Source organism: Thermobia domestica, chromosome 10 (genome assembly GCF_964235325.1).
Source record: "Thermobia domestica chromosome 10, izTheDome1.hap1.1, whole genome shotgun sequence".
Lineage (NCBI taxonomy): Eukaryota > Metazoa > Arthropoda > Insecta > Zygentoma > Lepismatidae > Thermobia > Thermobia domestica.
The window spans coordinates 221,756,446-221,770,694 of NC_137463.1; the positions used below are offsets into that span (position 1 = coordinate 221,756,446).

The window sequence follows — 14,249 nt, forward strand, 5'->3', positions numbered from 1 at the left end:
AAATATAAATAGGGTTGCAACTACTTACATACAATCCACAGATATTTTATGTCAAGCACAATAGAACTTCATTAGTAACTAAGTAGCATAAACACATTATATAAACAACAGAAGTTGTTACCGTTTATTACCTGACCAGGATAGCAGTGCGGTTTTGGGAGGATGGCGCTGCTGTTGTGTTTACATCAGTTTCTTGGCAAGCGCTGTGAGACAGGGGAACACTCTGCAGTGTTTCCAACGGTTTTTAAAAGTTGCAGTTTAGATGTTATGCATAGCCTAATTTCTTTCCGCTTAAAAAAGAACGCCGTAAGTTATGTGATTGTAGTGAACCATTCATGCAATAATGCAGATGTATTCTGAATAGTGATATATGAATGGAAATTACCAATTTAAGAACAACACACACAATTGACAATTCATTGAGCTTCTACCGTGTATTAAAAAAATGTATAAAAATTGATTACGTTTTATTCGATGTCATTATAAAACAGGAGCAACCTGTAAAACGCTGCTCTCGTTAGTTTGTTCGCAAGTTAACATGGAGTTATATTTTTTGTTGTTGATGTGTTTTTGCTTGTTACTTAAGATGTTCTGCAAATAACTTCAATAACTTTTGAGACTATTTGTCTTAACTTGAGCCAAGGGCGGATACAGGCTGAATGTTTGGGGGGGGGGGTCGTTCGAAGTCAAATTAAGGTAAGAGTGTATTAAAAAGAAAGTAAAACAACTTTAGAAAAGGAGAAGTAGCTATTGCCTGCAATTTCTAGAACAGAAATGGCCATCTGCGATTTTGAAGGTGGACATTTTTTTGAGCAAGAACGTCAATGTAAGTAATTTCTTGCAATTTATCATTGCTTTATTTGACTTCTGTAACGTAAAACAAAAAAAAGTAAGACCTACCTATTTTAGGTTTTATTTATAATACAAAGGTGAAAATTCTTAGCTTTTATTTTTAAAATAAAAAAAAAAATATCCTATTCTGGGGGGCAATCGACCCGATTGACCGCCCTGGATCTGCCCCTGACTTGAGCATATGCGTGAAGTGGTTTATTACGAACAGGAAAAAAAAAAAAAGAACTGTGATAGATTGATTACAAGTAATCCAGTTAGAAACACTGCTGCTTGCATTTTAGTTCCAAAACTGGCCGCCCGCACTCGTTCGCTGGTCAGGTAATACCTCTTAGCAAGGGCAACGTAATATTAAACATACTTTGCCAAGGATCTACATGAAGCATACCACCATTAACAGGCTTTGTCAACCATATTTAGATTCAAGTATTAATATTTGGATAGACTGGATGCCAAATGGTATAACTCCAAATTTGAAATTTCACAGGAGAGTATTTCGAACCTCAATATCTCATATAAATCGCAAGCAGAGAATACTATTCACTATCAGCATTAAGAAAAAGAAGTTCATAATTAGGTTTTTGTTTGCAACCATAAAATAAATAAGAAACTTTCATGAGACATTGAACTTTAACAGGTTGACTACCATGAGCATCATATGTGGCTCTGTGGGGGCATGAGCACCATATATGATGCTCATGCTCGATATCACAAATTATTAACCTATTCAGGTTCTTGAGCAACATATATGATGCTCATTATCACAAATTAGTGTGAGACCATGAGCATGACATATGGTGCTCGGCCCCCATTGCTACATTTTTGGGAGTAGCAAAATATAGCGACAAAAATTTGACATGACTATCCATAATTGAGCCAAAGGTAAGAAGAAATTTATGTCCTCCTGGGAGCAGTACCCTCAAATCACCTTGGCAGTCAACCTGTTAAAGTTCTATCTGGAAAAAATCCACTTAGGAGTTATACCATTTTGCATCTAAGTGTCCCATTTGTGTAACCACAAATTAGTTGGTGGGAAAAAATAGAAGTTAAATATAAATAATTTGAAATCAAATAAGCCAGATCTTAACCTAGAGCGTAGAGCGAGCCAAAGCTTGAGAACAACAACTAATTACTATTATTATAGTATTAAAATTATGTATTATTATTATTGTTAATATTAATTCCAGTGATACTAGGAACCATGGTGACTCAGTTGTAGAGCGCTCACCTCTGGTGCGTCGGGGCCCTAGTTCGATCACCGCTTGAGCGAAGTGAGCTTTGTTGTGGGCAAACACCATATGCGTTGGTTTTCTCGGAGTTTTCCCGTTTCCTCTCATTTTCTTCAGTACACTATATTGCCCATTATTATCATCATCATCGTCTACCTTAACCTTGGTGCATTGTCATCATAGGAAAACTGAAGAAAGAAAATGACACTAATCACAACCGTAGCACAAATTTATCAGTTTTGTTACAACAAATTTTCCCTCCAAATTCATATAATTTTCAGATTAGATGCGCAACTTTCTGCCAACTAAAGTAGATGCTTCTTCTGGCTAGTGAAATATAGAAGTGGAAGTGAGGTCTGCATAACTGAAAGAACACAAAAGCATTTGGAGACTCATTACGTGTCGGTTTCCGTCAGCGCGAAACAAAATTTATTTTTCTGACGACATCATGACATTTTGAGTTTTACGTCCCACGGTTATGTCGGTTAGGCTAAAGGAGACGGTGATAATGAGTAATGAATGAAATGGTGGAATGAAGATAGCGGGAGGAAACGGGAGAACCCCGAGAAAACCCACGCACACAGTGTTTGTCCACCACAAAGTTCACTTGGCGGGAGCAGGGTTTAACCCGAGACCCCTAGCACCAGAGGTGAACGCTCTACCACTGAGCCACCGCGGCCCCAATATTTTTCTGACGAGAAATTAAACGCATGTTACAATAGGTCTAAGCAATTACATTTGCAGAGTTATTTTCCATTGATGCAGACTCGCAATTAGGGTTTATGTCACATAGGGCAAACACGAAATTCGGCGCTCTCTAAATATTATTTTAGGTATCCCACCAACCACACGCCCGGAGCAGGTGTCTTGCCCGATCTCCCTTGTTTGAGGCCCTGCATTGATCAGTTGCAGTAGATATATACGTTTCAAAGTATTCATCAATTTTATTTTCCTCTAACCAAGCTCTACGCAGATTAGACACTGAGAATAATTGAAGAGCTTCAGTCTAATCTATCTTAATGCAAAATAACAATAAATAAAACATTCTAATTGAGATGCAAAATAATGTTATGACTTTTGATTTATCCCATAAATTTACAATAAGAAGTAAACTTTTTATTGAATGAATCAGGTCACTCAAATTTACAGAAACAACAAAATTATGGAATATTAAGAACAATTTAAATTCTTTGGAAAAATTTCAATCATTTACTACTGACAAAACACCTATGAATTTGTCCACACACTATAAACAGACAACAAAACGCACTAACATTGTCTTATAATTTAATGCGCTCCCTTGTGACTAAGTGGTTAATATGCACCTTTGGGATGGGAGACCCAGATCGATTTCAGTCGGGAGCTCATGTGGGTCGGATTCCAAGTTAAGCTGCATATCTATGTCTCATGTAGCCTCGTTGGCAAAAGGGACGATAAATACAAAATTAGGTGAGATCAAGTCTTTCAATTAAGTGATATCCTAATTTAAGAAGTAATAAAGCAATTTCTTTCTTGATACTTCGATTAGGATTCCTCTTAAATTGAATACGTAAATTAAAATTGAACTCTACTATTCATAAACTTTTCTGTTCCAAATTGCAGAGCAAAATAAACGTTGATAAAATAACTTATAAGAAAATCCCTTATCCAAGAAACAGTTTAAAATAATTAGAAGAAACTCACAATAAGTTTTACACTCACATTAGATAATATTCTATACAAAACGAATTGTAACTGATAGAAACGTTGCAAAATGACGCCGAAGGACGAATAAAACTTCAAATAACCAAGCAGTGCAAATGAAATCTTCAATAACTCAGAAAACATAATACATCTAAACACTAATCTATTATTAAATGTACTGCTACTATTAAATGCATTATTAAATGTTACTGCTCTTATAGCTTCCCGTATTCTAGCTTAATAACATCAGATGCTTTCTCAGCAATCATAATCGTTCCAGCAGCTGTATGACCATGAACAACAACTGGCATAATAGAAGTATCAACTACTCTTAGACCATCTACCCCATAAACTTTTAAATCTTTGTCCACCACAGCAGTTGGATCTGAAGGCGGACCCATTTTACAAGTACCAGAGAAATGCCAAAGTGTTAAAGAATAATGTCGTGCACAACATTCAAAGTATTCATCCGACAAAAACTGTAAATGGTCACATCCGGGATATTTATTAGGGTTAAGTCTAGCTCCATACTTTTTCATTGTCTCAGTTTGACTTAATTTCATCACGAATTTAGCTCCTTCAACGAGTCTTTTGAGATCTATGTCTTCTGCGAAATAATTTGGATCTATCAATGGATGTTCATACGGATTATTACTTTTTAATCTTATGGTACCTCTACTTTCAGGTTGTTCGTTTACGATTATGACGGACAAACAGTTTTGATACAGAATTGGTTCATATACAGCAGCGTAGAATTCATACGTATATCCGAAAACTCTTGTACTGAAGACTCCTCCATCCGTAGAATCACAGAACGAGCCATAAATGATTTCTAGATCTGGATACTCAGTATCATTTGCATATTTTGTTGGTATAAAAGATATAGCTTCAGCTTCTGGTACTTGCAACACTGGTCCTTTGTTTTTGAATAAAAAATTGATTGTATTGAGCGGATTGATTAATGTTCTCGGAAGTACGAATCCATCAGGTTTGTTTATAAGGAAATCTAATCCACCAAGGGATATATGATCCATTAAATTATCTCCTACCCTAAGATCTTTAATCACATTAATTCCTAACTCTTCCAAATGATCTTTTGGACCAATTCCAGAAAGCATTAATAACATAGGAGACTGTATAGCTCCAGCACATAATATTACTTCTTTCCTAACTCTTACCTTGCGTCTTTTTTTCTGTTTACTATAAACAACACCATAAGCTCTTTTGGTTTTTCATTAATCAATACACGTTCAACGTATGTATTCATAGATATATGTATATTCTTTCTACCTTTAGTTGGACGAAGAAAAGCTTTAGAAGCACTACAACGTAAGCAATTTCGCGTCATAGTTTGAGGTATTGTGAACCCAGTCTGTGATTCACCATTTAAGTCAACGATTTTGTAACCCATTTCTACTCCGGCGTCAAGAAACGATGGTGTTATAGGGTCATGATAACAAAATTTTTCGATTGTGAGATATCCACCTTTACCATGGTATGGTGAATCTTGGTATTCAGAGAGAGTCATATTTTCAGACTTCTTAAAATAAGGTAAAACGTCCTCATAGCTCCAACCTGGATTTCCTAACGCTTCCCAGAGATCAAAATTTCTTTTGTTACCTCGAACATACAGCATAGCATTGAGAGATGTGGTGCCTCCTAGAACTTTTCCTCTTGGCCATAGACATTGATTTCTTTTCATTGCCTGACACCCTTTCTTTTGAGGAACAGTTTTAAATTTCCAATCCAGTCGAGTCCCTACTAATGCTGGCCAAAATAGCGGACAGTCTGCAACTACTGGTTCATCTTCTCCAGCTTCTAGCAAAAGTATTTTCCAATCAGATATTTCACTAAGTCTGTTGGCCATAACAGAGCCAGCAGCTCCTGCACCAACAATAACAAAATCATATTCTTCGTCCGGTAAGGGATAGTCTTTAACACGGTTTTCTTTATCAACAATGTCAGGTCGAAAAATTAGTATTGGAATCGTAAACGCTTGAATAGTCCAAAATACAATTGCATAGGTAATTAATATGCGGCACTTCGTATATCCTGGTCCTCCATATCTAAATATTTCAGGTTGCACCGAGTTGATCTGCTCCGGTTGGTGCACTCCATCTGCCATCTAAAAGAAAACGAAAAAAGATATCTGTAAATTTTAAAAAGCAGTTAACTAAAATCAGTATTTACAACTGAAGCTACTTTTTAAAGAGTGAAAAAAAATATATTTTGAACTGACAAACCTTTTACGGCGTGATTTTCTTGTTTCTTGCTTTATATTGAATTAATTCCTAACTAATCTTGAGAACTTTTGAAACAATTACATTAAAGAGCCATACTTCCTGTTTATATATCAAGAACTACCAACATTTTGCATAATCTACTATGAGCATTTTCAAGATAAACATGAAAGTGTTCAAATATTCAGACGGGATTATATCTTCCGACTTTTCAAGGTAAACTAAAACTTTGTGGTAACTCCAACCTGCATTTCCTAATGCTTTCCATAGATTAAAGTTTCTCTAATTATCCTATTAACATATGCCAACATGTTGGACCCAAATCCGGACGTTGACATATACAATTTTATCCACACATAACTCAATGTATTAATAACCATATTAGCATGGGGGCAATTTGAAGAGTTTTCTCATAGTAAACTTAACCATTTAAATTTTAGGTAGAGCAAATAATTAGTTAAGATGGATGAATTAGATTGTAGAAATAAAAGTAGAGATATCAGATTAGAATATTACCCAAATCTGGTGCTGAGGCCTTACGTTAAAATTTTTAATAGCTGTCATATGAATTTTGAAGATAGGATAAGAATTAAACGAATTTTGAGACAAGGTCGAATAATAAAGTGTGATATCAATTAATAACCAGCATTGTACTCACCCAGACTTTGACGAGTGAAAATTTGAGATGTCAATCCTTCCAGTCAGACGGTCACTTCAGAACTCTCTTTGAGTTCCCTACTCTTTTTTCCACCTACCTTTTCTTCCTAGTTTTGGTAGCGTCATTTCTTCCGCTTACCATTACATTTTTAGACTTACTTCATAACGTGAAGTGGGAAGTGTTATTATTTCCTTGATACATTGCTACGTAACATATTTTTATATTTCCTATTTAGAAGAATGTTTTAACTAGACATAGTTTTAAATTATTATGAGACTTCCTTGATTTCTTTGCATGTGTGAATGACCTACAGCACCAGACTGAGAATTGCACTTTATTTACATTTAATATAACAAGGTTTACAAAATATTGAAGCCAAAACCAATAAAATATTAATCGCCCTTCACCAAAATGCTTTAGTCATATTACATTCCTCCCCGCTTGGATATTCGGCATTTCCAATGTCGATATAAATATTTAAAAATCAAAGTAACACCAAAAGCCTAAAAAATTGAATATATGTATATGACGTTTTGTTAAAGTAAAATTCAGTTTGTGGCAAGCTGAAATAAATGAATTATAAAACACTGCTTAGTCCCAGATAATCATATCAAACGTAGAAAGGAAGACGTTATGATTACGTTTGCATATTGCAAGGTCAGTAATACAGTCACAAGAATATGCATGCGTCCTTGCAATGTCACATGTAAAAAAATCTCCACACAGCAAAACAGAATATAGGTCAGTTTTATATTGTTTGTGTTCTGTGATGGAGTGAATTGTATTTGCTTTTTAAGATTTGTTCGCTGATATATTGGTAAGTAAGTATTTATATCATTATATAAAAACAAAATTCACTTGTTTTTTTTATATACACTGATTGTATGTTATGTGAATTTTTCACTGATGTTCGCAACTGTACTACACTAAATAATTGTGAATATATGTATATATGTGTATAAGTAACATGAAGATAATCATAATTATATCCATCACCATAACTATTCGTGAATTCACTCTCACTTTTCTTTTTGCTAGAATTTAAAAATATGCACTAAAATCACCACACTATTTTACATAATTATATATATAACATTTCACTATTGATACGACATTATTTCACACATAATCACTTAACACTGTTCATTTACACATATAGACTTGGGGGGGAATCACACTAGGGGGGGTTCAGACGAGTATTTCCTGGTTCATCCTATTTCCAGTGGGTATGGCAGGAATCCAAATGTGTCCTCTTCCGTTGTACTTGTTGAAATTTTTAGTGTCCATGGAAAATATATTGATGGAATTTAGTAGTTAATATCGTCTTGATGTAAAGAATGATTATTTATTAGCATATGGTATGTCGACATAGCCGTCTTGAATATATATTCTTTAAGGTCAATGATTGGTGATTTGTAACTTCAAAACTCTTGGGATATTTTAGAGTACATGCATGCTGGTTTGATTGACACGACACAAATTCGACTTAAGAAGAAATATTTGAAGTATAGTTGAAATAAGTAACTATGTAATTTAAACCATGAACGTGCAGAGAAATATTATCTGAAGAGAAATTAGGAATGTTTTGATTTTGTTCATTTTCGTAGTAGATATCATCATATATAGGGTCTAGTTGAGGTAAAGATGGGATTTGAATAGAACAAATTTTCTGTTTTGGCTGTTGAATTACATTTTCTGAAGATTTTCTGCATTGAAAGTAAATAAAAATGGCTAACATAAGGAGAATTAAGATAGAAATGACAGTGAATATAATTATATAGAATATGGCGAAGTTCATGTTGATTATTTGCCCAGACTTTGACGAGTGAAAATTTGAGATGTCAATCCTTCCAGTCAGACGGTCACTTCAGAACTCTCTTTGAGTTCCCTACTCTTTTTTCCACCTACCTTTTCTTCCTAGTTTTGGTAGCGTCATTTCTTCCGCTTACCATTACATTTTTAGACTTACTTCATAACGTGAAGTGGGAAGTGTTATTATTTCCTTGATACATTGCTACGTAACATATTTTTATATTTCCTATTTAGAAGAATGTTTTAACTAGACATAGTTTTAAATTATTATGAGACTTCCTTGATTTCTTTGCATGTGTGAATGACCTACAGCACCAGACTGAGAATTGCACTTTATTTACATTTAATATAACAAGGTTTACAAAATATTGAAGCCAAAACCAATAAAATATTAATCGCCCTTCACCAAAATGCTTTAGTCATATTACACTATTGTAGTATTGAAATTCAATATTCAACAAGGTTAAAATTAGTCAAATATTAAGCTAATTAAAAAAAAAATGTTACAAAATTTGCAGCATGAACACACATGAAATTACTTACGTACATACACCCTCAACACTCACATAGTACGTTGTATTTTATAAATAATGTCGTTATTCATTGTATTCATTTTCACTTCATGTTATACTCAAATTTTTTATCTCTTTGTTAAATGATTGGTTTTAATTTATGTCCTTTGTCAGCAGCAAGGATATATATAGGACAAGATCTACATTTTAACCGACGGGTTTGTATTACATCGTTTGTCAGCAGCAAAAATATAAAAGAATAGATCTACATTTTAACTGATTGATTTGTATTTTATTCGTTATCAAGAGCAATAATATATAGGACAATACCTACATTTTAACTGATTGACTTGTATTTACGTCCTTTGTCAGCAACGAGGCTGTTAGGACGAGATCTACAATTTAACTGATTGATTTGTATTTACATTATTATCAGCAGTAAGGATATAGAGGACAAGATTAGAGGATTTTAACTGACTGATTTGTATTAACGTCCAATGTCATCAGTGGGGCTATATAAGACGAGACACATTTTACTGCTTGATTTTAGTTTATTCGTTATCAAGAGCAAGGATATATATATATATATATATATATATATATATATATATATATATATATATATATATATATATATATATATATATATATAATATGGTATATAGGACAAAACCTACAGTTTAACTGATTGATTTGTACTTACATCATTGTGAACAACAAGGATATATAGGACAAGACTTACAGTTTCACTTATTGATTCGCATTTACGTCCTTTATCAACAGTGAAGACATGTAGAACGAGAGCTACGTTTTAACAGATTAATTTATATTTACGTCCTTTGTCAGCAGGGAGGCTATATAAGACGAAACCCAGAATTTAACTGATGGACCTATATTTAAGACGGAACATACATTTTAACTGATTGGTTTGTATTTACGTCCTTTATTAGCAGCAAGGCTATATAAGACAAGATCTACGTTTTAATTGATTGATTTGTTTTTACGTTCTTTGTCAGCAGCGATGCTATATAGAGTGAGACCTACAGTTTAAAATGGAAAATGAACCATTGCAGTGTGTGTTGTCGAACCCTTGGCCATCTGAACAAACGATATACATGATAGCCACTGAACCAGAGAGGAGAGCACCCTTATTTTATTTGGTTGAAAACGTTAATAATGAGTATAACAAAAAATTAAACACCCTTTATTCAACCAATTATCTTCGTACAATCAATAACAAAAGAACATAGCGTATTTGAAGTTCAAAGTGTAGGGGTCTATGCATACAACATGCTATTGTGAGATTGTAAATTAGGTAGAAGTGAAGTTTGGTAGTTTCTGCAATCTTCACTATTTCCAAAAGTTTTAAATTAAACACATTTTCCAATTAAACTATTGTTTCTTTCCAGTTATTTGGTTTTTCTAGTCACTGACTGTAATTTAAAATTTCACAATGCACTTATAAAAGTGTTAACGTTGGTTTGCTTATCGTAGCTAACGTCAAACGTTACTTTGTATTTCTTATCATAAACAAGTAATGCCTTAAGAACATTAACTACTCGACTATCAAGTAACATAAATTAGTTATTGCTACCGGCTTGAAAATTATATAATATCATCGTCTGACATTCAACACTACGTATCTTCAATTTTGGCGAATTTGAGTTTTTGATACCATTAGAATTAGTATAGGATCGTGCACAATGTAGTTAAGTAGTGTGACGACATATGGCTCTGTTATTTCCTCAAAGTAATACGGTACCTAGTATACTGAGGCTGAAGTTATTTTTTAAATATTTTTTTGCCTCTCGTGTAAAATTGGTGAAATGTTACTTACGCGGTGTTGAATCTCAGACTCGAAATATATACTGTATATTGTAAAGTGTGCCTTTTAATCTCAATATCCAATTTTTTCCCACCTATTCAGTTCAGTAGCGGCATCATTTGATAATGATAGAGTTACTACGGTACTTTCGGTTTGTAATCCGATTTCATGCAATTTTATTTAATTTTTTTTGAAAATATTCATGCAAATATTTGGTTATTTTGTGCAATAAGAATCAATCTTGTATAATATTATAAACAGATTATGATAAGTAAGCTCTTCTTGATTGTTACGACAGTTTTACGAATTTATGTACTTTCTAATAGTAATTTTGTTAGAAAAAACATTTATGCGTGTGTGTATGTCTGTCTGTTAATCACTTGGATAATAATTTTCTTAATGGTTTTTCAATTTTGAATTTTTTAAAAAAGCTTAATGCCTTTGTCAGTTCATTCTACCAGTTAAGGTAATAGTTGATCAAGATAGGGAGTAAATTTGACAACGATAAAGGTTTACTTACACATATAATGTCCTAAAATTGTTTTCCATGATAACATGTCAAAGTTGTCCGACTTTAATGGTACATGCTTGAGTTTCATTTTAGATTTTCGATTATTGCTAAATTACATTTTCTTTGAGTTATAAACCACTGTTTGAATTGTTTGGTTAGAATTTTAGAGAAAACTATACGCGTGTATAACCTAAAACTAGCAAAATAAATATAAATAAATAAAATCGAAATCTCCATTGCATGAAAATAGCTGAAAATAATAATAATAATAATAATAATAATAATAATAATAATAATAATAATAATAATAATAATAATAATAATAATAATAAAGCATTATTTCTTTACGTGCTTAGATTTTCATTACAGTAAACTACATACCGTACATATCGACCCTCCAATACGAAGTGACGTAAACTGGAAGAATTTTGAGGTACGCTGAGTACAGGGATGCGATAACATACTCTCCCACATCACGAAGTGTATGGCTTAATTCATAACCTTTCTGAGATATAAGTCGTTTTCGATTATGATACCCATCAGACATTTGCATTTCCGGTAACCCTCACTGTCATTTACCCTCAAATTTTTCATAGTTTATTTTTTGTACTTTTTTCTTGCTTTTTTGTGCTGTGGTTTTGTTTCCTTACTTTCTCTTCCCCATTTCCTGTTTCATCTTCCAATACAAAAATGGATATGAAAAAAAAGTAAATAGAGAAGAAATGGCGAGGATGATAAACCCATTCCGGTTTTAATTTTCAGATACCGGATCTGAAAGCGGGTCTGAGCCAAAAAAAGCTCACCCTCAATCAACTTCCTCACACTCACCCTCATTCGATTCACTCGTCCTCGCACTCAAATGTCGTTGATGCCCTCACCTTCACCTTCAATCAACTTACACTCATCGCCCTCACCCTCAAACATTGTTCACGCCCTCATCCTCACTCACACTCACCCTCACACTCAAATATTGTTGATGCCTTCACTCTTATTCTCACCTATCTTCAATTAACACGTTCACACTCACTCACTCGCCCTGACTTGTTGATGCTCTCACCCTCAATCAACTCGCTCATACTTACCATATTCGTCCTCACACTCACCGTCAATCAACTGACTCACACTCTCACTTACCCTCACACGCAAATATTGTTGATGTCTTCACCCTCATTCTCACTCACACTGAGTCTCAATTAACTCTTTTACACTCACACTCACTCGCCCTCACTTGACACCATCACCCTTACTCACACTCACTCTCAATCAAATCGCTCACACTTACCACACTCGTCCTCACACTCACTCTCACTCAATCAACTGACTCACTCGCCCTCACACTCAAATATTGTTCATGCCCTCACGCACGCTCACCCTCAATCGACTCCGTCACATTCACCCTCATTTATAAAGCGAGGGTGAGTGAAGGTGAGGGCGCTCAACTTGCGGGCAAAAAATGAGTAAGGGTGCCCATCTCTGATAATTATACCTTAAACATAAGCGCTTTTTTTTCTTTTCGTTCTCCTGCAAAGCTGACTTTTCACAATCAGGGCCTACTTCACATCATGTTTGAGGAGTCGATACAATACATTTGGAATGACATTATATATAACGTTGTGTTTCGCAATTTCGACGGTTTATAAGTCAAAAGGAGGTGTTTCCCGACTCATGTTTATTATAGTTTTCTCTTCTTTTTTCCTTTCGTTTCCTTTGATGTAAGGAATCATATCCTACATTTATGACATGGTGTTCATTGAGAGCTCCTTCGTGGCTAAGCGGTTAGCATATAAGCCTTTGGCGTGGGAGACTCGGGTTCGATTCGCAGCGGGAGGTCATGTGGTTGGGATACCACGTTAATGAGTAGGTCTCGTCTCATATAGCCTCGCTGCTGAAAGGGATTTTAAGCTCAAAATCAACTCACCTCAACTCAATGCTGTTCATTGACAACCTGCATAGCTGTATATTAATTTTTCCTAATTAACTGAACGTCAGGCAACGTTATTATGGCAGCACTTGATTGCATACCAGTAACTTAATGCTTATTATAAGGTTCAGATACAAAACAGATTCAATCGAGACAAACACGTATTTCCAGAATCACAGCAGCAATTACTTGATACATGTGTAATTGAATCATGAGTCAAGCACACATGAGACGGACGGGGCAATGCACATCTAAAGTACTTTCATAGCATGATCATGATATGATGAATTTCGAATGAATACAGAGGAAGTTACAAAGGTTGAAATTTTGACTCCTTCAAACGCCCTTATTAAAAAAAAAAAAAAAACTTCTCACATAAATACATCATGCAATTACATAGATGGCTTTTAATAGATGTGAAGATTGCAATGGCGTTCACATCAACTTGATATCTCCTCTCGAGATATAGTAAAAGTTGTTCAAGTTTGCAACACTGCTTAAAATTATGTAATTTCGAGAACTTGTACTTATATCTATTGTAAAGTATTGTTGTGATGTTATAGAGCCAAAGTAAATCAAAAATTGTTTTAAAAAGTTTCCACAAATACGCCAATTTAAGCAATATATCAATTTTTACAATTTCTCCCGGATGGTATGATATATCAAATTGCTGTAAACGGCTTTATAATCTTTATTTCTATTGAAAACCATGTATATGATTGGATGTGATATTTATTCAACCACCCTTTAAAAATAAAGTCCTCTTTAAAAAAAAAGTCAAATCATCTATTCCTTGTAAGTTTGTTTCTTCTTGTTCAGCGAACGTCATATGATGACTGTAGTATTCGACATTAAGGTACTTTAGATCTGCATTATTCTTCAAGTCTTTCTTTTGTTATTACTGTCGTAGGACCCTCTAAAATTGGGTTACAGTCGAAGTTTGTGATACTATAGTGTCCTTAGTTTTCAACACTGAATGCAAAGTGTGATTCTGTAAGTTTTCGTTCTA

The 14,249-nt window shown here is 34.1% G+C and overlaps 1 protein-coding gene and 1 pseudogene across 1 annotated transcript; both read right to left on the reverse strand.

Annotated features, from left to right (window-relative positions):
* Window positions 1–3,976: 3,976 nt before the first annotated feature.
* Window positions 3,977–4,879, reverse strand: LOC145661791 (glucose dehydrogenase [FAD, quinone]-like). Its single transcript, XM_081727128.1, has one exon. The coding sequence runs from the start codon at window positions 4,877–4,879 to the stop codon at window positions 3,977–3,979; it is 903 nt and encodes a 300-aa protein (XP_081583254.1).
* A 56-nt stretch (window positions 4,880–4,935) lies between these two features.
* Window positions 4,936–5,886, reverse strand: LOC145661792 (glucose dehydrogenase [FAD, quinone] pseudogene; annotated as a pseudogene).
* Between the last annotated feature and the right edge of the window lie 8,363 nt (window positions 5,887–14,249).